This window comes from Meles meles, chromosome 7, assembly GCF_922984935.1.
Source record: "Meles meles chromosome 7, mMelMel3.1 paternal haplotype, whole genome shotgun sequence".
Lineage (NCBI taxonomy): Eukaryota > Metazoa > Chordata > Mammalia > Carnivora > Mustelidae > Meles > Meles meles.
The window spans coordinates 103,536,814-103,564,734 of NC_060072.1; the positions used below are offsets into that span (position 1 = coordinate 103,536,814).

A 27,921-nucleotide genomic window follows, 5' to 3' on the forward strand; every position below is an offset into this window, starting at 1 on the left:
ATCATGACCCCAGCCTAAGGCAGAGGCCCAACCCACTGAGCCACCCAGGCGCCCCCTGCTGTCAGACTTTTGACCTGTAGGACAATGAACTGTAGTTGTTGCAGCCCCCAGCATGTGGTACTTTGTTCTGGCAGCCCTGGGAAACTGATACAGTGTGTTTAGAGAATAAAATCATAAAATCAAAACAACCGTTTTGTTTTCTCCAATGATCATAATGTCCTGTGAGTAAAAGGGTCAAAGAGCTGGTCTGCAGCCGCCCACAGAAGTCACCTCTTCTCTGTCACTCATTTTGATTCTCAGCACATGGGCACTCCTCTCCAATGCTGTACATTCTTCAGGTTTTTCATAAATGCCTTGTCACGTTTTTGGCCTCTCTTAGCAAAGCTAACTGTGTTTTCTTGCTGCTAATAGGGAGTCATTACAAACCTCATATTTGCTGTTTCGTAGTTGCCTCATTATATTCCCTCCTTGTGACTTATTAACATGACTTTTGTGTCAGAAGCTGGTGTTACTCTTCGTCGAGAACATCCCATGGGTTAGTATATAGTCCCAGCCATCCTGTCTGGTGTTTTCTGTCACATCCTTTATTCTTCCTAACAATTCCAAATTTAACCATGACACTCTTGCTACAAAGAAGAAAGTTAAGTAAAGGAAGAAAAACGGTGTTGTTGTCAATGACAGGAATCACGTGGCTGCTGCTGGGTCCACACTTTGTGGGCCTGTTACTGTGGAACCTGCTGGGTGTGGATCCTATGTGGTCCCCGGGGAAATATACCGCCTCTAAGACCTGGGGCAGTAAGTCTGGTACTGGGGCAAGGGTCCACTTCAGGGCACGCAATTGGTCCACAGATAGTCTGTTACCAGATGCTTGAATGGGTGTGATACCCACCAGTTTCCTGAACGGTTCTTGACAGATAGGACTGGCTCTATACCCCAGCTGAAGGCAGCTGGCTCCGAGTCCCAGGCCCCCTCCAGGATGCATAGACAGGTTCCAGGACCACTTCGAGATCTACAGATAGACTGAGGTCAGCAGGTCTGCCTCCAGGAGCACTGAGAAGCATGCCTTCTAACAAGACACTGTACCTGGAAGATTGTTCCATGACCAGGGCTGAGAAGGACAGGAAATACATCATGGGCTGTTGCACGGTCCACAGCTGGGACCAAGGTCAGCAGGCCTATTGAGGCACAAATAGATGTGACTCTTCCTGGATCCCTTGGCAGGTAGTTCTGGTGACAGGACTAAAGCCAGATAGGACCATAACGGAGTCCCCAGAGGGACCTGGCTATTTTTGGGTCAGTAGCCAGGACCAGGGTTGGGAAGCCTCCCACCTGGGCCCAGGCCTACTTTCTCAAATTGGTTCTCCTCAGTCCTGGGCTCCACCAAGGTTTTACAAATTCTTACCTGGCTCCCAAAGCTCCCACAAATGCAATTTTGTCCGTAGATGACCACCAGATTACTTGTGGGGCAGGGAAGAACATGTGCAGGGGAGTCTCCTATTTTGCCATCTTCCTGATGGCACCTCTGGAGGGGTGAGTCTTTTCACTCAGCCTATAAATATATAATCATGACTTCCTTAAAGTAACCACTTACAGTATTTCTTAAATAACCTTTAATATTGCTTTTTATTTTCCCAGTAATTTCTCTCCTTTGCATCGTGCACATCCCCAGCAATAATAACTAAGTCTGTTAATTTTCTTTGTACTTTTTTGTTTTATTCTATCACATGATCTCTTTAAATCGGCACTAACACTGATTGGCATTACTTCTTCCCTAAACAGTGTTTTGTTGATTAAAAAAAAAGTAATTGAAACTATTTCTACTTCCTGTAATAATGAACTGAGTCACTCAACTGATTATTTCACATTTCACTGTCCTGAACAAGGTGTCTGGCCAGGCCTGAAGTCCACGGCACAGAGAACCATATGTTCCCAAAATGAAGAGCATCAAATATTTTGAACAAAAATAAAACACGGTGATTCTGAACTATTAGTTCCCTGATTTGCTTGGAAAAATAAATAGACATTCTCTCTAGAAGATGATAGTCTCACCCTAACTTCAATAACTCTACCAAATAACTCTACCGACTTCAAATAACTCTACCAAAACATCCAGCAAACAGACATCAGATCAAAGAGATGCCCACAGGAACTCCAAATATTGACATGATCAGAAATGAACTATAAAAGAGCCACTTATTGTGTTCAAGGAGCTAGAAGCCAAGCTTAGATTTCAGTAGGGAACCATAAACTATAAATAGTGAAATAACAGTTTTTAAAATGTACCACATAGAGATTCTAAAAGTGAGAACTACAATGTCCCAAGTTAACAAATCAGTGGATGGTTTCAACATCAGATTCAACACAGCTGAAGAGTGAATTATCAAAGTGGAGGACAAATCAAAAGAAAATAATCAAAATGCAGCATGGAAAAACAAAAAGATAGAAAATACAAAGAAAGGGGCCCCTGTGTAGTTCAGTCAGTCAAGCATCTGACTTAGGCTCATGTCATGATCTCAGCACCCTGGGATTGAGCCCTACATTGGGCTCCCTGCTCAGTGCGGAGTCTACTTGCCCCCCCACCCGTGCTACTCCACCCCCCACTCATGCATGGACTTCCTCACTCTCTTCCAAATAAATATATAAAAATCTTTAAAAAGATATTTGAAGAGAAGGGTAAGAGATAAAGAGAACACAGTGATGTTTAGCATACTAATTAAACTCCCAGAAAGGAAAACAATAGAAAAGGAGATAATATTTGCAGAGATAAAAGCTAAAAATTTATTAGAGTTTATGAAAAATATCACACAATTCAAGAAGTCCAAAAAAATCCAGGTAGAATATATTTTTTAAAATCCTTACATAAACACGTCATGGTAAAACTATAGAAAACTTTAGGGGCACCTGGTGGCTCAGTTGGTTGAGCATCTGCCTTCGACTCAGGTCATGATCTGGGGTCCTGGGATCGAGCCCAATTCAAGCTCCCTACTCAGCAGGGAGTCAGCTTCTCCTCCCTCGGCCCCTCCCCTCTGCTTGTGCTCTCTCTCATTCAAATAAATTTTTAAAAAACTTTAATGTAGAAAACTTTAAAACAGCTGGAGAAGCAAACAAAGTAGGAGTGGACTCACAGCAAACTTCTCATCAACAGGAACATAGAAGCAAGAAAATGTAGTGATTATCTTCAATGTATTGAAAGAAAATAAACTGCCAACCAGGAAAAAATACTTTCATAAATGAAAGTGAAATAAAAGACATTTTCTAGTCAATAAAAAAAGAGTTCACCACCAGCAGACTCATGCTAAAAGGAATTTCTAAAGGCAAGGAACACTCTTAAAAATATAAGGAAAGGTGGGGTGCCTGGGTTGCTCAGTCATTAACGGTATGCCTTCAGCTCAGGTCATGATCCCAGGGATCCCTGGGATCAAAGCCTGCATTGGGCTCCCTGCTCCACGGGAAGCCTACTTCTCCATCTCCCACTTCCCCTGCTTGTGTTCCCTCTCTCGCTGTGTCTCTCTCTGTCAAATAAATAAATAATCTAAAAATATACATACACACACACACACATATATATATAAGGAAAGGAGGTCAAATAATGTAACATATATGGATAAAATAAATACTGACTATATGTAACTGATGTTTTTAAGTATATGTTATTATTTATGTACAAATTTTATTATAATACATTATAAACTAGCATATAAATGAGATGTAAATGAAATTAAGGTGCTCTAAATTCTGTACTTTGGGAGAAGGATAAAAAGCTATTGATTTACACTAGATTTGATAAGCAAAGGTAAACTCTGACCTAATTGTGCAAGATAAATGTAGAAGAAAAAATCTCCTAGAAGATAACATAGAAGAGTATCTTTATGGCTCTGAGATAGGGAAATATTTCTTAAATAGGACACAAAAAATACTAATCATAAAGGAAGAGATTGGTATATTGATTACATTAAAAGAGACAGTTTATCTAGATTCTAGAGTGAAAGCCAGAGCAGAGTGGGAAAAAGATATTTGCAGTACCTGTAATTAACAAAAGACTCATATCCATATCTACAAATAAGTAAGAGAAAGGCTTATAACCCTGTGGAAAATTGAGCAGGAGATTTAAACAAAGTATTTGCAAGAGAGAAATCCAAATTATCTTAAACATATTATAATGAGCTCAATCTCAGGCATCAGAGAAATGCATATTAAAACCACAATAAGGGGGGCGCCTGGGTGGCTCAGTGGGTTAAAGCCTCTGCCTTCAGCTCAGGTCATGATCCCAGAGTCCTGGAATCGAGCCCCGCATCCGGCTCTCTGCTCCACAGGGAGCCTGCTTTCTCCTCTCTCTGCCTGCCTCTCTGCCTGCTTGTGATTTCTGTCAAATGAATAAATAAAATCTTTGGAAAAAAAAAACAAAAAAAAAGACACAATAAGATACCACTACACACGCAACACAGTGGTTTAAATTTTATAAGCTGATAATGCCAACACTTGATGCGGAGTAGCAGGAACTCTCTTACTGTGCTAGTGGGAATACAAATCAGAACAGTAATTCTGGAAAACAGTCATGTATGCTAGACGTGTGTTCATGGCAGTATTATTCTCAGTGGTCCAAAACTAGAAATCAGTCAACTATCAACAGTAGAAGGGATGAATTACGATGTATTCCTGCAATGAATATTCAGCATTCACCAATGAAATACTATACTCCCAAGAAATGAATAAATCTTACTACATAAAGTTGAACAACAGAAGCAAGACAAAAATCATACATGCTGTAGGATTCCATGTGTATGAAGTACAAAAAGGCTAAAACTAATACATGGTGTTAGCAATCAGGATTATGGCTACTTTGGGGGAGGAAAAAGGGGCTTGTGGTAATTGGGAGAAGCACAAAGGTATTTATAGGGGACCGTATGTCTTGATCTGAGTGGTGGTCACATAAGTGTGTGATCACTTTGGTCATTCATCAAGCAGTACACTTATGGTGTGTGTATTTCTTATGTGTAGTTTAATTTCCAATTTTAGAAGTTTGCTTTAAAAAATGTAACTGAGGGGCGCCTGGGTGGCTCAGTGGGTCTGCCTTCGGCTTGGGTCATGATCTCAGGGTCCTGGGCTCTCTGCTCCACGGGGAGCCTGCTTCCTCCTCTCTCTCTCTGCCCGCCTCTCTGCCTACTTATGATCTCTGTCTGTCAAATAAATAAATAAAATCTTAAAAAAAATGTAACTGAGGGAGTACCCAGTGATACATGAGATTTACAAGGATCCAAATACACAGAAATATATTCTTGAGAATGTCTCTAAAGAGAACCTCTACTTTACATTGGTGGTAATGGGTGTTGTTTCCCTATCTGTCTCTTCTTGGGGCAGGGCCTGTGTCGTCTTCTCTGCCTGACAGAGTAGATTCTCACTGAGGGTGGGATTCATGAAATCACGTGGTAACAGGAGAAATGTGTTCCTGTCCCCAGGTGAAAAAAACGACTGAAGCCACCTTGCAGACCATACAAGATATGGTCACCATCGAGGACTACGATGTCTCTGAATGCTTCCAGCATAGCCGCTCCACGGAGTCTGTGAAGTCTACGGTCTCTGAGACCTACCTGAGTAAGCCCAGCATCGCCAAGAGAAGAGCAAACCAGCAGGAGACGGAGCAGTTCTACTTTATGGTGTGTCTGTCGCTTCCCAGCCACCATTGGGGCTCAGAGCTGGGGTCCCCAGACAAGCATCTAGAGTTGGACTGGAATCACCTGTGTTCTTTATTAAAATACAGACTCCCTTCTGCCCTCTGAGTTGCCAATTCTGTTGGTCTGAGATAGGATTTGGGAGTTAGTACTTTTGTAAAAGTTCCTCAGATTTAAAGAGGACTGCTCTAAGACCACTTTTTTTTTTTAAGATTTTTTATTTATTTATTTGACAGAGAGAGATCACAAGTAGGCAGAGAGAGAGAGAGAGAGAGAGGAGGAGGAAGCAGGCTCCCTGCCGAGCAGAGAGCCCGATGCGGGGCTCGATCCCAGGACCTGGGATCATGACCTGGGCCGAAGGCAGAGGCTTTAACCCACTGAGCTACCCAGGCGCCCCTCTAAGACCACTTTTAAACTGTAACGTACATACGTGTCCCTAGGAGGGCTTGTAACCTTGTGGGTTCTGGTTTCAACAGGTCTGGGGAAGGAGGGATCCGGAAGCCTGCATCCATGATGGGCTCCCAGATGATGGCGGGTGATGCTGGTCTGTGTCAGACTGCCCTCGGAGTAGCAAGGTTCTAGAATCAAGCAGATAAAAGTGGCTGGATTTTAGACATCCCGTGGAAAGTCCCTTGACATGATATACATTTTTTAAAGCTAAAAACGAATCTTTCCTTTTGCAGAAACTCAGAGAATATTTGGAAGGTAGTAATCTCATCACAAAACTTCAAGCCAAACACGACTTGTTGCAGAGGACCCTTGGAGAAGGTCAGTTACTTGAAGCAGACGGGGAGGGTGACGTGGATTTTGTTTTGTGTCACGTCGCCATTCCGTGAAGAGTGTTGAGTTGTGGGTTTGTATTTTAAGAAGCAGAGAACATTGCTTGTTTAGATTGGGCTTTTGCTAGAACTGAAATAATCAAGTTCTCCCGGCGACTCTTTCCCTCACAAGCTTGGTGCTAAAATTGAGGAAGAATAGTGAAAGCTGGGGAGGGCTGAAAAGCCAGCACAGAGGTCCTGAGGAGCGCTCTGCCCAGCGTGGGGCTCCTGACACCTGGTGCTCCTAACACCTGGAGAAGACTGGGTGGGGCTGCACCTGCTGACCACCCAGCCCCTTCTTCCTCACCCTCTGGGAACCTGTCCGCCCTTCCAGCTCCATCCCCTTTGTTGTAGGGGCCAGTATTTGTTCTCACATCTAATGCCTTCCTGGACTCCAGGAACCCGTTAAACCCGTTTGGGCGACTTTTTTTTTTCTTTCTGTAGACATTGATTTCACTTGAGAAAAAAAATCTAAGGAAGTATACTGCTGTAGCTAATAATAATAACAAAAAACAAGAATAGTTGTCCCTTCCATAGGGCTTTCTCTGTGCTAAACTATTGTTCTAAACTATATATTGAGCTGGGCTATAAATTTCCCCATTTTTACAGATGAGGAAAAATGATGGGGAAGAAAGGATTATAGGCAAAAGGGACTATTTAAATGTTAACTCTCTTTCCATCTTCTTGAAATTTAAAAGGAAAAAAATAAATTCAAGTAAAGTCCCTTTTTTAAGTGCCTCCTAGTCTGTAACTTTATCTTTATTCACACTAGACCTTGTCAGAAGTTATAAAAGTGAAAGAGAATACAGACGGGAGTGGGGGATTGAGGGGACTGAAGTGTGTAACTCGGGCCAAAAAGAGATTGCTGCTCTTTGATCTCAACTCTTGCCCCCTACCATTCTAGAACCTTCCTACAACAAGGTGATTTTTTTCATCACCTTATCTCCTGGTGTCCTCCAAAGAACACATTATCCTCAGGGAATGAGCACTTGGAGAAAGGTCATCATGACCTAACGCTCCATGTATTACAATTAGGATGCCAGATTCTAAGATAAAAGGCTGATATCATTTAGAAAAAGAATTAACATTTAAACTACTCGAAAGTGTCTTGTGAAATAAAATAACCAAACACAATATGTGAACTTTCATTAGATTTTGAATCAAAAAAGCAAGTTGCAAAAGGCATTTTAAGGACAACTGGAGGAAATTTAAATATAGACAGACTGTATATTAAATGACATTATTGAATTCATTTTCTAAGATATGACAGTGGTGATGTTATTATAAAGAAGGTTCCTGTTCTTAAGAAATGTTTGCTAAGGGGCGCGTGGGTGGCTCAGTGGTTAAGCGTCTGCCTTTAACTCAGGTCATGATCCAGTCCCTCAGTGGGGAGCCTGCTTCTCCCTCTCCCTCTGCCTGCCGCTCTCCCTGCTCGTGCTCTCTCTCTCTCTCTCTCTCTCTGTCAAATAAATAAATAAGAGTCTTTTTTTTTTTAAGTGGCAATATTAAGAAAATGAAAATCAAAATTGAATTTAAAAGAAAAAGAAATGTTTGCTAAGTATCGTAATATCTGCAAGTTATTTTCAATCAGTGCAGAAGAAACAATACAGAAGGAGAGAAGGAAAGAGAAGGAAATAAGGCCAATGTGGCAAAATGTTAATAGTTGGGAAATCTCAGTGAAGGGTAGCCCTGTACAAGGCTTTCAGCTCTTCTATAAAGGAGGCTGGAACTTTTTTTTTTTAAGCCCTTTTTTTTCTTTGAATAGTTGTGTTACCTCAGCAATCATGTCCCAGTTTTTTTTTTTTCTTTTTCCTTTCATAGTATCATGTAAGATCATTTTTTCCACCTACCACAAAACCTGATATTTCAGTGATGCCCCCAAGGTCAGTTCCAGTCACCAAAGCATAAATTATCGTTAAGTGTTTTGATGAATGCTTACAGGCACAGAGTCCTTCCCTACAGGACTGGACACTACTTTAGAAATCGTGAGTTGGAGGCAATTAAGTGGTGGGTGAATTCATTCTTGGCCTGCATGCAGACACATGTGTTAATTCGCTTGGGGTCACATTCTGAAACTTTTATTATACTCATTCTACATAGATTCCCTGATGTCTCCTGGAGTGAAAGCCCCAGCGGTTCATACTATTTTACGTGGCATGATTGGAAAGGGCTGTATTTTAGCCAGCTTACTGAATCCATAAGCCACAGTCCATCGTTAGCTGCTGTTTTGAACCTCGTGAACTCTCAGCCGGGATTTCTTTATCTTGGGATTTCTCTCAGTGGGTTTCTCTTGGATCATAGCAACACAAGCTGGGTTCCGGGGTACCAGGCCTTCACCGGGTTGCATTTATTCAGAAACTGGATGGTTCCCATCAGACACACTATCCTCTACCCACACGCGGCAGACCTTCTACTCCCTGGCCCTGCCCCACGTGCAGGCTTGGCAGCACACCACACGTTGGTCACTGCCTGGGCTACATGCTGGCAGCTTTGCCCAGAGAAACCCTGAGCCTGCCCCCATCTTTTAGCTTGACCATTGTGGGCCTCCTGGCTTTCCGTGCAAGTCCTGTTTGAGTTAATAGGCTTATACCAAAGGAGGTGAGGAGAGTTAATGGTCCCTGCCTTACACTGAGATAATCCAATGGGGAGTCCTTATGAAGGAGCCCAAGTCTGGGCTTGGTGAAATAAGGTTAGTAGCACAGGATTCAATGGTGCATTTGGGGACAGTCGTGACTTTTTATATAGAAATCACAGCTCTGAATTATACCAGACTCACTGCTGCAAAAGCTGCCTTCGTAGTGAAACAAAGAGGGCCTAACCCAGGGATTTAGCAGTTGATTGTACACAGCTGAAACTGTAACTACAGACATGTGTTTGGCCTGTCTTGCTGCTTGCCTTTGGCAGCCGACCAGAGGCCCGGTCAGTCCTTTGATTTACGACACTGTGAAGCCGCTCATGGGGGCTCTTAAAGGCGCACTGTCAAGATTCAGAATTCCACGACTTTGACAACTGCCGAAATGAAAAGAAAGTCATCACCTTCTTCGTCATCCTTCAGCAGCACCGTTACAGCCTTCTGTGATGTCATTTGTTTTTCACCCAGAGAATTTACACCAACACAGTAAATGAGATCTACATCTGTAAAACTGAGGCATGGAAAGTGTTTTTTCCTTTTAGGAAGGAGCCTTCGTGTTCACACTGGCTTCTTTATGTGCAACATTTGGAGTTAAGAGGAGGGGTGTACATATCAGTGCAGTTTTCGCCAAACACAGACAATCTGACACCGGAAGCTGAGTTCCATGTTAGGTTGTTTCTAGACCTGGGCATACGGTTTCCGACAAAGGAACTAAATGGCTTATCCTCATTGAATCCATTTTCTGTCTTTGAGTAGGAGCACAAACGCCCTTTCGAAAGAGAAGCTGATTGTGAATAATTATGTTTTTTTAGAAAAGCAATGCATTCTTAAGGGATAAAAAAAGGCTGAAAAGTAATGCCAGAGTCCTTATCAGTCATTCATTAGGGACCCGATTCCCAGTGCCTCCGTCCAGTTTGAGCTGGGCAGATTTTAAATATTTCATCTAGTTGGGTTTTTTTGTTTTGTTTTTTCAATCTCAGATTGCCACCACACTGTATTTTGGTTTTCCCTTTTAGTCTGTGGTGGTAAAATACATTGGAGTGTGAAAAATAATTCACTTCTTTATTCTCAAGTGAAATGATCGGAGTAGTCAAAGTAGGTGTTTGTAGCAAGAACAAGATAATCCTGGGTCATGGGTCATTTTTTGCCTCCAAATGGCTTATATTGTGGGATGGGGAGGGGAATGAGGGAAGAAATTGTTGGTTTTAATAATTAAATAGCCTTCCAGAGAAAGTGATTGAAATCTAATCCTCAAACCACTGGAAGCTTTCACATTTCTCTGGAAAGCAGATTCTTCTAAGCTTGTGTGTTATTGATCTATTAATGATGATACTGATTAAAAAATAAAACCTCATTCATCAGTTGAGGCGCACTCTGTACTATTAGCTGAACAAAACAATGGATGTGGTGGTAGCGGTTATACCATGAATGATAGTTCTCGAGAAGCTTGCTCTTGGCTCATTAATCAAAATGTATCTTTGATAGGTTTTTAATTTTTTATCTCATACTGTTAACCATGGATGGATGGAGCAAAATGATTTTAAGCCATTTAATATATGATCTCTTTCTAAATCTAGAGAATCTTTGCTTGGGATATTTTAACCAGAGTAGCAAAATTCAAAGTTACAGAAAACACTTCATTTTGAAGAAGTTATTAGTGTCTTTATCATTGAATTCCTTGAAAGTGATTAACCCATTATCCAGTTTAATTTTGTAGATACTTTAAATTTTTATTTTATTTATTTTTTAAAGATTTTATTTTGAAGTAGTCTCTATACCCAACATGGGGCTCAAACTTCCAACCCCAAGATCAAGAGTGGCGCACACTCTGACCAAGCCAGCCAGGCCCCCCAGGACTTTAAAATTTTAACTTAATATGTGTTATATAATTTAGTATATCTTAGCATTTTGTGTTTGACTTTAGCCATATGGGGGGAGATAGAAGCATAAGACAAAATCCCTACCTTTCTTTTAGGATTTTCAAGGTATTTTCTGGGGAATAAGACATATTTTTATGATATATTATCAGGGAGCTCAGGTCTAGAATTAAACCTGACCAAAATAGCATCAACATTTTTCACAGAACTAGAACAATGAAACCTAAAATTTGTGTGGAACCACAGAAGACCCCAAATAGCCAAAGTAATGTTGAAAAAGAAAAGCAAAGCTGGTGGCATCACAATCCCAGACTTCAGGCTCTATTCCAAAGCTGTCATCATGAAGACAGTGTGGTACTGGCACAAAAACAGACACATAGATCATTGGAACAGAATAGAGAGCCCAGAAATGGACCCACAACTATATGGTGAACTCATCTTCAACAAAGCAGGAAAGAATGTCCAATGGAAAAAGTCTCTTCAACAAATGGTGTTGGGAAAACTGGATAGCAACGTGCAGAAGAATGAAACTGGACCACCTTCTCACACCAGGCACAAAAATAAATTCAAAGTCGATGAAAGACCTCAATGTGAGACCAGGAGACCATCAAAATCCTTAAGAACAACACAAGCAGCAACCTCTTTGACCTTGACTGCAGCAACTTCTTGCTAGACGTCTCTGGAGGCAAGGGAAACAAAACCAAAAATGAATTGTTGGGACTTATTCAGGATAAAATGCTTCTGCACAGCAAAGGAAACAATCAACAAAACTACAAGGCAACCTACGGAATAGGAGAAGATACTCGCAAATGACATATCAGATAAAGGGCTAGTATCCGGAATCTATAAAGAACCCATCAAAATCAATACCCCAAAAATAAATAATCCAGTTAAGAAATGGGCAGAAGACATAACCAGACATCTCTCCAAAGAAGACATGCAAAGGGCCAAACAGACACATGAAAAAGTGCTCCACGTCACTCGGCATCAGGAAAATACAAATCAAAGCCACAGTGAGATACCACCTCACACCAGTCAGAATGGATAAAATTAACAAGTCAGGAAACAGCAGATGTTAATAAGGATGCAGAGAAAGGGGAGCACTTTTGCACTGTTGGTGGGAATGCATACTGGTGCATCCACTCTGGAAAACAGTATGGAGATTCCTCAAAAAGTTAAGAAGAAAGCTACCCAGTGACTCAGAAATTGCACTATTATTTATTTATCCAAAGGATACAAAAATGTTGATTCGAAGGGGCACATGCACCCCAGTGTTTATAGCAGCATTATCAACAATAGCCCAGTTATTTTATTGAGAAAGAACCCAAATGCCCATCAACCGATGAATGGATAAAGAAGGTGTGGCTTATATATATGCAATAGAATATTACCCAGCCATCAAAAAGAATGAACACCTGCCATTTGCAACAACGCGGATGGACCTAAAGGGTATTATGCTAAGCAAAATAAAGTCAGTCAAAGTACAAATATCATCTGATTTCACTCATATATGGAATTTAAGAAACAAAGCAGATGACCATAGGGGAAGGAAAGGAAAAATAAAATAAGATAAAAACAGAGAGGAAGGCAAACTATAGGAGACTCTTAACTATAGAGAACAAACTGAGGGTTGCTGGAGGGAAGGTGATTAGGGTGATGGGCTAAATGGGTGATGGGCATTAAGGAGGACATGCTGGGGTGACTCCTGGGTGTTAATTGTAAGTGATGAATCACTAAATTCTACTCCTGAAGCCAGTATTTTACCATATGTTAACTAACTTGAATTTAAATTAAAAAAAAAAAAGATTTGTAAATGTGTGGGAGGAGGGGGAACAAACCTGGATCCTAGCGCCAGATGCATCCCATACTAACAGTGTGACCTTGAGCAAGTCACAGTCACTTGCCTCCTAAATGCTTGGTCTCTTCCATAAAATCAAAATAACATTTCCTGGTTCCCAAGGTTTTGTGAACATTGTGAGTTAATGTATAGAAGGTGCCTAGAACAGTGTCTAATAAGTATTGGGCATCATTGCTGTTTTTGTTGTTAGTAGTATATTTGACGTCATACTTTTGTGATAATAAAGTTCGTAGCATGACAGAATACAGTACAGCACAAACCTGCTAGTTTCTCTGCCCTCAACCTTTCGCATTTTCCTGACTCCCTGTGCGTGATCTTAGCTAGGTCCCGTGGCCCCAGAACAACCTAAATGGTGGTGACCGTCAAATCTCAATCTCCAGCCCTGTCTTGTCTCTGTGCTTTAACCCTGTCCAGCCAGCTTTCTGCCGAAGGATATCCCAGAAGACACCACTTTCTAGCAGACCCTCTCTCCTACTTAAGAACAGCTAGAAATTATTCTGGGGTTCTCTGTCCACCTTCTACTTTTTCTTGTCTTTCAAAATAGCAAAAGGCCAAAAGAGGGAAGAGAGTTTGAGTTAAAAAATAGATAGAACTGGGTTCTTTTTTTTTATATTTTATATAATATTTTATATATTTTTTATATTTCTTATATTTTTCCCACACCCCACTCCGAGTCAGGGCCCAGCACGGCTTCTAGTAGACCTACAGTGGCCTGAGTCTGGGCTAAGGAAAGTATTCTCTGATATTAACTGTCACCCCCACCCCTTTTACAAATAGAGCATTAATCAAATCCTTCGTTACTTGCTCTTCAAAAGCAGATAATAGAGTAAAAGACTCTGTTGCCTGGGAGGGTGCATTCACCGTTTTCAGCAACACGGCTCTCTCTACAAATGTTATCCTGGCCTCCTCCTGCAAATCGGAATCGCTGCATTATGATGGGATGGGATGGGATGGGCGTACCTGTTTGTGCTGCAATGTGACCTTTCTCTGGTAGCTGTAGCTTCAGGCTGTTTCAGACACAGGTAGTCATTTTGCAAACAAACCAATGGTTCCCTCTTGCACACCCCTCCCACAGCTCCACCGGAAATGTGAGAAAGAGCAGACAGCAACCACGGACCCCTTCACACTTGGAATTAGCACAGATTGTAGGAGCACAACAGAAATGCAGAGCCGGTGTTTAAAATAAGCCAAGAAGCCCAAATATATAAGAAACTCTTGTTTTAGGTGGCAGGGAACTTCGAAAGGCTATTAGCTCACAGGTTGTAGAATGTAGCATAATTTAATGTCCTTAATATCTGCCAGTGTGATTTCTGATTATAAAATGCAACTTCTCACCTGACTATGTATTAGTCACCAACTTAATGTAAAGGAAATTGAGTTTTCCCACCCTAATTTGACCACCTTCTAACCCAAGTATCAGTCAAGACAGAGGAAACAACTAACATTCGAACTTTGGATGTGTTTTATCTGTATTTCTTTGTTAACCTTACAGTTAAGATCAAGCAGCTCTTTCATGTTTCCTGAGTAACAAATAAATATCCCTGCCTCAAATTGCCAAGTGAAACATTTTTCTCCAATCTATAGGATTTATTAAATTTTAAGTATGGGTTTTATGAAATGTTTACTTCGAATTATTTGTCTATCACGAGAGACAATCATCTTCCACCATGGAAATCATGCTTTCCACCATAAAATGTGTAAGTTATTACAAACTCAGCATCTTAAAGTAAGGGACAGGTTGCCAAGTGCATTCCACTGATTCTATTCCATTTACTTATTTTTTTTCCCTGCAGGTCATAGAGCTGAGTATATGACTACAAGGTAGGAAAATATTTTATCATAACTCTATTTCTCATCCTTTTTTCTTTCCCCTTAACAACAAGAAACCATTCAGTGCTGCAAGAATGAACCAATTTTGTTAATGAACATGGAAGATCGTTTTGACTCAACAGACCATAGTAACATGAAATCTTTGGGGTTCTCACAAAACCAGATTTGCTCCAGCAGATCTGAGGGTTTCCCAGTGTAATTATAAAGCTCTTCAATGGTAGACTGCTTCAGAAAGACCTAAATCGAATGGGCTTGGTTTATCTAATCCAAAACACTTTCAGTTTCTAGAAATAGTCTATTTGATCATTTAATTTAACAAGCAATGATATGTGCATATCTACTATATTAGCAAATAGAAAGCATGATCAGTTATTTTCTGTTCCTACTTTTCCTTATGTCATATAAAACTTAGAACTGTACCGAATACTTGGGATTTTAGCTGCTTACCCCTTTTTGGTTCACTTTAAAGATTTAAGTTTTTTGTTGTTGTTTTTTTTTGTTTGTTTGTTTTTAGGATTTATTTATTTATTTATTTGACAGACAGAGATCACAAGTAGGCAGAGAGGCAGGTGGGGGTGGGGGACGGGAGGAGGCTCTCCACCAAGCAGAGAGCCCGACTTGGGTCTTGATCCCAGGACCCCAGGATCATGACCCAAGCCGAAGGCAGAGGCTCAACCCACTCAGCCACCCAGGTGCCCCTACAGATTTAAGTTTTGGGTTTTTTTTTATTTTTTTTATTTTTTTTTTTTTATATTTTTATTTACTTATTTGACACGTAGAGAGAGAGATCACAAGTAGAGCAGCAGGCAGAGAGAGAGGGGGAAGCAGGCTCCCTGCGGAGCAGAGAGCCCGATGTGGGGCTCGATCCCAGGACCCCGAGACCATGACCTGAGCCGAAGGCAGCGGCTTAACCCACTGAGCCACCCAGGCGCCCCTGGTTTTTTTTTTAAAGATTTTATTTATTTATTTGACAGAGAGAGATCACAAGTAGGCAGAGAGGCAAGCAGAGAGAGTGAGAGGGAAGCAGGCTCCCCGCCGAGCAGAGAGCCCGATGCAGGACTCGATCCCAGGACCCTGAGATCACGACCCGAGCCGAAGGCCTAAACCACTGAGCCACCCAGGCGCCCCCAGATTTAAGTTTTAATATTACAACCATATTGCACTTTTTCTTTCTCCCACCCCCCCCCTTTTTTTCATTCATAAAGGGATTTTGAAGCCACTACTGAGAAAGAAAAGCCTTTTAGGGAGCAGATTCTGATTTGGGTTGGGGAAGGTTTGCAACTTTTATTTTTCTTTGCCAGCCTTTGTGTGAGAGCTAGAAATTGTTCTGATTGACATAGCTAGACTTTGTACTCTTGAAGTTGAGCTCTCTTTGAGGTGAGAGGCATTTAGAACACTGGGGTGTGTCTGTGTGTCTGTGTGTCTGTGTGTGTGTGTGTGTGTGTTGTGGTAATTGGCAAGTTGACTTTCAAAGCTCTGTATTGTCTGTACTGGGCAGTTTATTCAGGAAGCCTCTCTTCTTGGTGAACCAACTAGAAAGATACAGCTACTGATTTGCCTAAACCTCATGGAAAACACCAAGGTTTCTTTCTTCCCTGCGTCAGTGACAAAGAGGAGTATTACTTCTGCATAGTGAGATGTCGTTGATGGAGCTTTTTTCATATGTATCATCTCTTTGGGCTGTCAACTGCTTTACTTTGTCTCTATATTATAATGAACATAAAGCGCTTCAAGAAAAAAATTTCCTTTTAAAAGGAAATGCAAATACATGAATTTGCAGTGAGAACCGTCACTGCCCAACAGACTAGATACACACATCAACCTGACTCAGACTTCCTCTCATCCACGTGGGCAGGCTGTGTGGTAGCCAGCAAACCAGCGCGCATCATACCGTTCAAGTGTGGGGTGGCACAGCCCTGATTCTGTCCACCAGATGTGTGCCTAGTAAAGCCAGAGCCATCGGGGGCCTGATGGCTTTCGGCCTCTGCCTCCAAAAGGACTTTGATAAGCACCCGGGCACTTTGTTTTCCTGTGACGTTTTTCTCAATATGGTTGTCTTGTCGCATTTGCCTCATACTTTAGAACCATCAGGAGAGGCAACTTTCAGGCCTCTGGTAGACAACTCAAAAGACATGTCCTCATTTGCCCCAGACAGGAGCTATGCTGCTTCTCTCTGTCTTGCGGGAACAGTGATCTAGCTCTACTTAGGGAGCTTTGGCTCCAGCTACAAGAGTTGCTTGTCCTACAAATTGGTGACCACCCAAAATGAGCCTTTGTTCTTATCCCCTTAGCTTCGTCAGTGGCTCCGGACGTCACCAAGTGTGCAGCTCTGCTGGACCTTGTAATAACCGTGTTTTCTGGTTTTTCTGTCAGATGCTTTGCTACCTTGGGGCCCTTCTGACCTTGGGGAGACTGCCACTCTCTCCAGGAAATAGTAAAGGTCATGCTCACAAGTATGCCTTTTGTGTGCAGACCCACCAGTCCAGACCTATACCGTCAGCTGCATCCTTTACCATCCTTTTTGTGGCCTTCATGTTCAAGGTCACTCTCCCCCTTCCCTGATCACCACAAAGCCAAGTACCAGACAACCCCTATTCCCCAGAGCCCACCAAACGTTCGACCTAGCCAGTCCTAAACCTGCTTACCCTCCCTCTCCCCTTCCTTCCCATGGAGACCACAGCACTGCCTGCCCGTACTTCCCCTGCGTCCCGATTGACCCTGGTGCTTCCCCATGTACCCCTCCCCCATGGAGTAGCCTGCCCCCTCCTCTTGGGCAGTGTGGGTAGTAAACTGTCCTTTCAGTGGCCTTTGCTTCTGATCTGTTGGCCTCACCATACCTGAATAAAAATAAAGTCTACATTTTAAAACACTTGTAAAATAATGAGGGGCACCTGGGAGGTGCATTTGGTTGGGCACTGATGCTTGGTTTCGGCTCAGGGCATGATCTCAGGGTGGCAAGATCGAGCCCAGAGTTGGGTTCTGTGCCAACTGTAGAGTCTGCTCGAGGCTCTCTTTCTTCCCTCTCCCTCTGACCCTCCCCTCCACCCCCTAAAACAAATTAATTATTTTTAAAAATCTTTTTAAAATACTTATAAAGTAATGAAAAGATTGGATGAAATCAAGCACATAAGGTTAAACTCCTTGGTGGGTAGTTGTTCGGGTGTTTATGCCCACCAGATCCTTTCCTCTGTGAATATCCCAGAATCAGTATTTAAAAGAGATTTCAGAAATTTCAGCAGGCCATGGCATACTGCCTAGTGGAAGTTTCCACATTCACCTCTGGACTCTTGAAAAAACTCCTCTTGACCTCTCAAGCACATGGGACTTTGGGTGCTGCTCACCGTACACCCCGTTAATCCTAGGAGCACACCTACTATCTGAGTCCTAGAATCCGACTGTGGAAGCCTGTCAGGTTTGCTCCCCTACCCCTCTTGATAGCACCAGATTATTGTAATCTCTTATGAATCTAGTCAGGCTTCCTCATGTCCTTGGGATTTTGTTTCTAACCTGGCCTTTCTGAACGTCAATGAACTGAAAAGGTAATTCTTTCTAGACAGTTTGCAGCATAACGAAGGACTTACCCAATTTCCAAGTGGGATGCACGCCCTCCTATAAGCCTTCCCATGAAGAAGGAGTTAAAATTGGAATGTCTGGAGAGCGGTCCTGGGACTCCCTCTCCCTGTGTCCCATTCAGTACAGTTGGAGAAGTTGAGTCAGGTAGTTGTGGCATCTTTGCTCTAAAGGAAGAGGACAGAAGAGGCCCCGGCTCTCACGACAGAGCTAGAAGCTGTAGGGTCTAAGGGGAGAGCGTGGGGCACTGGTTGTGTGTGTGTTAGCATGACTGGTGCAGCCACCAGAGCAAACAGACTGGAGATGGAGAGTCCAGAGCAGAATAAAGGACGTGTGCCAATGCTCTATTGAAGCGAGGAGATAGTTTGTTATAAAGAAATAATCATTCATATGAGCCTGTATCTACCTCCTCCCCAAGAAAGCATTAGAACTAAACTCATTTTTCACTTGCGTCCTCATTAATACTTACTTTTGCATAAACTAAAACCCCATTAATATCTGAGGGCTATTGAACAGATGTGACGTTACTTGCATTGACGAATTATGTTGTAACTAAAAATATTATATTTAATTTCTTTTATTGGGATTTATCGAGAGCCTGGATTTTTATGACTCATTGTGTCTTCCGTGTGACTCATAAGCCGGTCAAGTTTGTAACACTTGGCCAGATAGCTCACAATTCCATTTTTAAACAAACTAGCAAACAAATGTCATATGCAGTGTACACGAAAAGGGTCGTCTGAGAAATAGTTTGTATCATTTTTGATGACATAAGTAAAAGTAAATAAATGGGAAAGGAGAAGGACTCTTTCCCCCATGGGAGGGTGGGTGGAGGGGGCACACAAGAAATCCTGTTTTGTGATTTTGCTGTGACCTATGGGTATTTCATTTATTGTTTGATTTCTGCCATGCTCAGTAATTATATTCCCTTCCCTCAGGCCTCCAAATGTTCCCCCTAAGCCCCAGAAACACAGGAAGTCCAGACCCCGCTCACAGTATAATGCTAAGTTGTTTAATGGGGATTTGGAAACATTCGTCAAGGTACTGGCACCAGCCATCTGGGTGGCTGATCTCCACGCTTCTTCCTATAATGGTCTCAGCCTCTCGTAAAAGGAGGCAGGTCATTATGTCCAAGTCTGTCCTGGGGCTCTTTGCTTTCCCAGAAAATCAATATAATATTTCCTGAAGTCAGAGAGGAAAGAATATTTGGTTTGAGTGCCTTCAGAGGAGGAAATACATGTGGGTATTATGTTGGCAAAAAAGTAAGCCCTCTTTCTTTCTTAAAAAAAAAAAAAAAAAAAAGCCATAATTTGGACAAAAAGGAAAAGAGCTTACCTGATAAAATATTTTATTTTTACTCGTGCAAATTAGATGGCACAGAATCTATTTAAAGTACATTGTTAGGGGATCTCTGAAGCACGGCTAGAGTTTGGATTTCCCGTGACTTGAGGAATTCATTATATTGGAGAAATGGTAAGACCCTGCGGTCTGTATCTTGGATCTCTGCTGTGTTTACTCTGTCTTCTTTTTCACCCTGTACTTCTGATAATGCTTCTAGCCGAGGACGAAGGAACTCACACGCGAGACATCAGGTATAGTGCTACAGGGAGGCGAGGCCACAGCCTCTTTTGCTCTTGATATCATTTTCAAATCATAATCATGCTTGGCTTTAATTGGATTTTTAAGGTCTTTGAAAGAAAAATGTTTGCAGTTGGAAATCAGGTTGAAAAATAAGCTTTACTATTTATGGATTCCTACCTATCTGCTATAGAAAGGAGGTACAGAAATTCAAACACTGATTTAAGAGGAGTTGCCTCTTCTAGTAAAAGCAGATAAACAGTTTTTACATTACATGTTTGACAGCTGTACCAAATTTGAGTCAAGGGCTTTTGTTAAGGGAAGTCAGTGTTAAATGCCAAATGCGCATTAATACTGGATTATGGACCCTCAGATAAATTACACAAAAAAAGAGAAGAGCTTTCTTTCTCTTTCATGCCTAACATTTTATGTCATGGATTCCAGTGTTCCTGGAGACGACATTTATGTAGAAAACCACATCATTCGTGATTCCCTTAATAATATGTTATAGATGTCTTAGTTTCTTTAAAGACAGATCTTCTTTTGAATACGGGCACTAATGGTTAAAAAGTGTGTGTGTGTGTGTGTGTGTGTGTGTGTGTGTGTGTCATATTCACATGGACAGACACATACACACGTACCTGCATACACACACAGAGACTGAGGATCTCTGGCAGCCTTGAAAACGAGCCCTAACCTTGGTATTAAGTGAAAAGCCACTGGATAACCTAAATTGCCATCACAAACCCACTGCCATCAGCCTCCAAAGAGCCTTCTTGGCTCTAATTTAATATAAAATTATTGTCAGACTTGATTAGCTAGCTTCCCAGCCCAAGGCTTATAAGCAGGGGCAAATTAGCTGGAGAGAAGGGAAGATAAAGATTAGATGAAAGCACCAAGATATGCAGCTGATGGTCTGGCAGAGAAAACATAGAGAAAAGCTCAAAGAAACAAGGGTATGATTCCATTATATTTGATAACACAGTACAAGAATGACTGCTGAAGATAACAGGACAGCTCATATCATAGTTTTAAAAGATTTTTCATTAAGAACAGTTAATGGAAACCAAATTTAGGGACTAAAGAAGGAGTAAACCAGTTATCCTGGGAAATGCACTTAGGTGAGCTCTTCCAGGTCCCAGATGGCATATTAAAGAATCTTCGATCATAGCAGTAAAACAGTGGAGACAGAGATCTCTGCCCTTTTGGAAAGTGCTCCATTGCTTGAGGTCCCCACAATATCACTGTGAGGAAGCAAGAGCAAACAATTTTTCCTTTTTCCCATGGGGAAACTGAGGCACAAAGGTTTTTTTTTTTTTAAATTGTTGTTTGTTTGAATGGTGGGTGGAGCACAGCCCATTGTTTCACTTCTTGTAAACTATTTTCTACCAAAGGACATGGCATCCATGAAATCAAATTAAAACACACACTCACACTTAATACTTTTTGACCACAGAATTCATTGTATCCAAATAAAATACTGACATTAAGCAAAAGATTAGTGATTATCTTGAGGAAATGTAAAGACGAAAATGTTTTTTAAATAATATGAGAACTTAAGGCATTTTTATTTAGAACTTTCTTAGTGCAAACATTTTTCTTTTAATAACATTTTATTCTTTCTTTTTGTTTTAATACTAAGTTCATCAGAGGTGCAAACTAATATTCTCCTTTTATCACTTACATTTAAATATTTGTTGCTCTTTAGATTACAGTGTTAAGTGAAATGGTCATACAAAGGTTACCTCCCCTAAAACACACTTGTATTTTAAAGAAATATCCTCTCACAGTAAGTGTTGGTGTAATTACATCGCTATTTTTGAGCCAACTAGTCCACACTAAAGAATTTTTATTCTTAAGGAACTTCTCTAAGAAATTAATAAAGTGTACATCCCTAAAACAAAAAAAACTAATTAGAGAAACTTGATACAGTCTCTAGAAGTGATTGAAGCACTAACTGATTCACACACTGATTAGATGGTCTTAAAACCTAAACTAAAACTCTTCCTCAAGAACTGTATGAGCCATCCTAGGAATAGTTAAGAGTTTTAAATGGCTCCGCTGCATTATCCCCAATCCTTCCCCTGTTGCTTATTTGGAAAAGTTAGTGGATTCTGAATTGTCTTCATATATTAAGACATCCCAATTCTCCGTGTGGTTCAGAATAAAATTCCTCATGCATTAGTACCCGGTGTCTGCTAATCATTCTGAACCTCCACGTTTCCTGTAAAGCTCTCATTCCTGAAAGAGCAGAGTCTTTGAAGGTATGTGAGCATTAATTCCACAGTCGGTACCCGTCTTTAACCACTTGGATGCATGGCATTGGTGCATAGTTAACTGTGACCCCAGCAGCTCCTTCATCTCATCTGTCATCCTACACGTGTTTTAAAACCTTTCCAGAGTTCACACTTGTTCAGCAGAGTTCACTGACTCTATTACAAGATATAGGGCAAGGGGCCACAAAACTGCCCCTTCCTTAGAAAACGGGGTCTAACGGGACATGCATTTGGGCCATTTTTTTCATAATCCTTAAAACATGTAAAAATAACGATGAAAAATCTATGAAGATGAGTAAGTTCTGATGCAAACCAAACAAATATGAAACACATTATGATCATCTAGAAGACAGTCCTCCCGTCATGCATCTGGAAGCATGTTGTCATCCCGACGGCGTATCTCGGGATGTCACCAAGAAGGTCCCGGCATGTCTGAAAGGCTGTGTGTAGTGACCGGTACGGCCAGTCAGTCCTAAGATGCCGTGGTTAGAATACACAGAGTTCTCTTTAGGTCCATTAGATTAATTACTTATATAAATAACCCTTAAAAAAAGGAGTGATTCATGTATTCACTTTGATACATGAGCCTCCATATAAGTAAAAGAGATGAATTTGCTCTGACATCTCAAGGCACAACAGAGGACACTGAAACAGGATTGCAATAAATGTATTGAATGTGGTTTGCTCCAGAACGAGATATACCTTTGGTTAAATATGATTTTATTTTTGGCCTTAGTGGAAGATTTCCGAGGGGGCAGTTGGAAATGATCATCTAAAAGAGTAAAAAACCCCTCCTGAATTAGGGCTAAACTGTGAACTTTATTTTAATGTGTGATTTATGCCTCTCTGTGGTTAACTGGTTTCCATCTCTTTACCCAGGACTCAGGACAGATTATCCCTCTCATTGTGGAAAGCTGTATTCGGTTCATCAACCTCTATGGTAAGCCATAAACTATGGAATTCTTATTTTGTTTTTTGGGTGTTTTTTTTTTTTAAGATTTATTTATTTAAGAAATCTCTCCACCCAAGATGGGGCTCACAACCCTGAGATTAAGAGTTACATGTTCCACCAACTGAGCCAGCCAGGTGCCCCTGAAATTCTTACTTAAAAAGTAACAATCACTAGAAGTATTGTAGTAAATGTGTCTTTTCATTTAACATTTGATTATTGGGGAAAGAGGGACCTAACTGTTGTAATGGGGTTTTTCATCCTCTTCCTCTTCTGTTCTTTTTAGGTCTTCAGCATCAGGGGATTTTCAGAGTGTCTGGTTCCCAGGTGGAGGTCAATGATATTAAAAATTCATTTGAGAGAGGTAATTATATGTTTGTACCCACACACAAGCCATGTTAAAAAGCCATCAGCTGCTCTCGAGTGAAGTGGCATACTTGTTCTGTAGATTCTCAAAATCTTTCTCTTTGCATTCACTTCATTTTAGATGTTGAGGTAAGAATCTATTTTAGCATAGCTGAGAAATGAAGCCAAAACCATAAGACCTTGTTATCAAGTATAGAACGGCATAAGAGCTTGGTATCCTGGTTTAGGATGGGCATTGATCATTCTCAGCATGTGTATGAAAGGTGGCATGAGAGAACCCATGAGAAGGTTCTGGAAGAGCAGCAGGATAGCCCCAAGCCTACCTAGCAGGTGTTGGAGGTGACTCATCCCTACTGCATGTTGGGAATGCTCTCCTTCCTCTTATTACCATCCCCAGACTCCTTCCCTGGGACCTTAGCGGGTAGCGTACTCTTGTTGATCATTGGCTGTCAAATAAATCCTACTGAACTGTTACTTCGCACCTTATAATTAGCAAAACCATACACTGTAGTGTTAGGCAGAGCCAGAATCAGATCACTCTTCCAGTGACTAATCGTTTGATTTCGGCCAAGTTAATCGTCTCCTATTATGGCCTTGGTTTCATTACCTGCAGAATTCCAGGATCAGGGTGAGGATTAGGTATCATCAGTGAAAATGGGTAACTCTGTAGGGATGGCTCTTATTTAATAATGTGCCTCAATTATAATGATTTCTATCATGTCTACTCTGAGATACATCTGTACCATCCTTCCTCTGCTTGGCCACAGAGTAAGGGGCATCATGGCATGGAGATAGGGCAACCTTCTCTCTCTCTCTGTCCCTTTTCCCTTGGCAGGGAGCCCTTGAAAGTTTCAAAGCTTGTTGGAAGAAGAGGTAAACTTGGATCCAGATTGTTTTCCCTGTTCCAAGTTCTCTGACTGATAGGATGTGTAGAGCAGAGCAGCCTCCCCTCTCAGCAGCAAAGTAATCCAAGTCTCTTACAGGAACCATATTCAGCATAAGTTGAAATGTATAAAGCATCAGTTTCCTGCCCAAGAGGCAAAAAAAATAGTTAAAATATACAATTTTTGTTGAGCTTTAGAACAGACCTGTGAATAAAAAATAGAGTTTGATTTAAGGCTGCATATTGTGTTGAATTTCTCAAGGATTTTATCTCAATTTAAATCTCAGGGGCGTGGAATAGCCATGTCAATTATGTACATCTTAAAACTGCTTGCCATAAAGAATAACATAATTTCATATTTGTGATACTTTTTTTAAGTTTTTATTTTTTATACAAGTCCCTTGGTACTATTAAGGGTACATTTTCTGATCCCTCTGTCTGATTTCCCAATCTCCCACTGCCGAATGCAGCTTTCCAATGCGCCATGAACACCACCAGGCCACTTCAGGTGGTGTTCAATTGTAGGCATTCACAATTAGGTGCATCCTATACTATTTCTGATATTGTGTCTATATGGTATCTTCTTCCCAGTAGGATAAAAAACAGAGAATGTCCTATTTGAATTCCTGTCAAGCTAAGATTAGATTTTTAACTTGATGCCCCACAATACTTTATTTTAAGATTTGGGTAACTCGTAAGGGATTATTGGTAGCATTAAGATTTTTAAAAGCTTTACTTTGGCCAACTATTTTTAGGTTAATCATGGGTTGGGATATCTAAACCAATTACTTTTAATTTTAGTACTATATAATCTTTCATAAAGTGTAATTAAAAGATACATGTGTATATATAGAAACGTGAGTATAGAAACATTTTTGTTCAGAAAAAAAAAGAAAAGCACTGTGCATGTAACTAATTTTTTTTTTTTTTTGTAGGTGAAAATCCTTTAGCTGATGACCAGAGTAACCATGATATTAACTCAGTGGCTGGCGTTCTGAAGCTCTATTTCCGTGGGCTGGAAAACCCCCTCTTTCCTAAGGAAAGATTTAATGATCTGATTTCGTGTATCAGTAAGTGGATTTTTTTTAAGTCTTTTTGGACCAGAATTGTCTCACTAACCAATTTCCTGGAAAAGGCAGGGAGCCCTCACCACATATCCTCCCCCTAACTATTACCCCATTACCACCAAATCTTCGAGACCATTTGTTTTCTTTCTGGATCCAACATGAGTCATCCTCCCAGCTGTGGCCTCGCCCTCTGCTGAGTGGGCTTCACTCCTGAACGTCAGCAGCTCCTTAGAGCCCAAGAGTTTCCCACTTAGTGGTTGGAATAAAGCAGAAAGGCAGGTGCCAACCAGCTTAGGGGGAACAGGAAGTTGCAAGCATAGAACTAACTTCTGTTTGGCTTTTGGTCCTTGGTTTTCTCCACCAATCTTAGGAGTGGAGTAATTTTCCCATCTTTGACGGTCAGTCCCTTCCAGAGCTGAGGTAAAATGAGATCCATGATCATTAGTGCAGTGCAGGGAAGCAGGAGGTAATTATCTGTCGCTGGGCATCCCCCGCGAATAGGCAGAGATGCTATGGGACTACGTAGGACACATCATGAAACCGATCAACAGCAGCAAATAAAGCATTGCTGTTTTACTCAGGGAGGCTTTTCACACTATAGGAAAGAAGGTGAAAGTCGTAATAACCGGAATTAGTTATTAACCACATTGAGTTCCATACACCTGAAAATGCAGTGCCTTTTTAAGCCCCACTTCCCAGGCAGGGGTCTGGAGCTGACCCAAATCACACAGCAAGGAGAACAAGAATATGGATCAAGCTTGCCCCTAAGAACCTTCCCACCCTGCTTCCCCAGCCAGTTCGCCCCCCAATCCTCAGAACTCTCCCAGCTCATGCCTCCTCGCCATCGCCATCACCAGCTTCTCGCTGGGCCTGCTAGTAACAGTCTCCTAGGTGGAGTCAGCCCCTCCTTCTAGGTTCTGCCCTCTCTTCCCAGCAACCCCACCCTCCATGTCATTCCATTCTTCACACTGTGGCGAGATCCGACGGCACAGATCTGGTCGTACGACTCCCATCACCCCCCCTTGTAAAACCTACTGCAGTATGCCCCACCTGAACACAGACTCCTGGGGATGACCAAATCACAGAACCAAATTCTTCCTCTGTCGGATCTCTCCCTGCTTCCATGCACACTCATCTCCTGCCACCCATCCCCTTTTTACTTTATGTACCAACAGTAGCAAGCAGCAAGTGTGCCAGGCCATCGCCCACCCCGTGCCTTTGCCCACGCTGTTTGGTCTGCAGTCCTGGAGAGCTATTTGACATCTGCTGTGAAGGCTTTGCTGACCTGGCACTCCTCCCAGCAGGCCCTCCCCACCCCCGCCACCCCTAGCAAAATTAGTCACTCCTCCACTAACATTCCACTGTGTATGGAGGTCTATAATTTTTTCTAAACACCCCACATTACAATGTTTAACCCCTTCTTCTCCATGCGCTGAAGAGAGAATTCAGGGAAGGGGTTAAGAAGGCAGGCTTTGAACTTAAATAGCCTAAGTCCAAATTGCTCACCAGCTATGTGACCTTAGGCAAGTTCCTTAACCTCTCTGCTTGTGAGTTTCATCAGCTATTAAAAAAGGGAGAATAGGGGCGCCTGGGTGGCTCAGCGGGTTAAAGCCTCTGCCTTCGGCTCAGGTCATGATCCCAGGGTCCTGGGATCGAGCCCCACATTGGTCTCTTTGCATGAAGCCTGCTTCCCCCTCTCTCTCTCTGCCTGCCTCTCTGCCTACTTGTGATCTCTGTCTGTCAAAGAAATAAATAAAATCTTAAAAAAAAAAAAAGGGAAAACAACAGACTATTATATATATCACAGGGCTGTGAGAATTAAATGAGTTAATACCTGTAAAGTGCCAAGAAGAGTGCGTGGCAAAGAGTATGTTCAATGAAATGCCCACAGGTAACTCCACAGGCCTGTGAGGTGTTAATAGATTACTCAGTTTTGTTGCCCTACTACTTGCCATAGTTAATTCCAGGTCCATTAGTAAGTACAGAATTCACAGTTGTTAAAGGTCACCAAAATTTTACCAGAATTCTTTTGTTGGCATTCATGCCTAAAATCCTGACTCTCGCTGGGTATGAGTTCCCCAGTCATGATTCCCTCCACCCCCACCCTATACAGCCTGATGTCTTGTGTGGGATTCAGAAGTGTGCCTGTGTGTCCATTCCAAGGCCCTTACATAGCCTGAGTCATCACAGCAGGCCTGTGACCCAGCTGGAAAGAACTGAAAAGGAGGTGTCATGCTTCTGGAATTCTCCTTTGGGCTTGTCCAGAGATTTTTCCTTACATCCTAGCCAGAAAGCTTAAATCTGGAAAAATAATAAGCACTCTACAATGCTTCGTGGTTTTCTAGGTACATATATCAACATTTATGTTCACATGTACCAGTAGGATAAAGCGCATCGGACTACCTTGTCTGTGAGTATTGTAGAATCACTTCAGACTTTCACTGGATGAGAAATACTGCTCCATTGTGGTTATTAAAATCTGAACCATAGAGGCAGAAAGATCAAGATGTAAATTCTAGCTTCTCCACTTAACAGCTTTGTCACTTTG

The 27,921-nt window shown here is 41.6% G+C and overlaps 1 protein-coding gene across 3 annotated transcripts in view; it reads left to right on the forward strand.

The window, feature by feature from the left end:
• Positions 1-27,921, forward strand: part of SRGAP1 (SLIT-ROBO Rho GTPase activating protein 1) — a 275,341-nt gene that overhangs the window by 214,024 nt on the left and 33,396 nt on the right. Inside the window, exons 9-15 of one of the 3 annotated variants that reach the window (XM_046012397.1) lie at positions 5,457-5,654; positions 6,353-6,437; positions 14,648-14,675; positions 19,193-19,295; positions 22,988-23,048; positions 23,344-23,421; positions 25,242-25,376. In XM_046012397.1, the coding sequence (XP_045868353.1) occupies positions 5,457-5,654; positions 6,353-6,437; positions 14,648-14,675; positions 19,193-19,295; positions 22,988-23,048; positions 23,344-23,421; positions 25,242-25,376 (688 nt within the window). Of the gene's footprint in view, positions 1-5,456; positions 5,655-6,352; positions 6,438-14,647; positions 14,676-19,192; positions 19,296-19,812; positions 19,847-22,987; positions 23,049-23,343; positions 23,422-25,241; positions 25,377-27,921 lie in introns of all 3 variants that reach the window. The other 2 variants (XM_046012398.1, XR_006819647.1) reach the window with 2 other exon arrangements.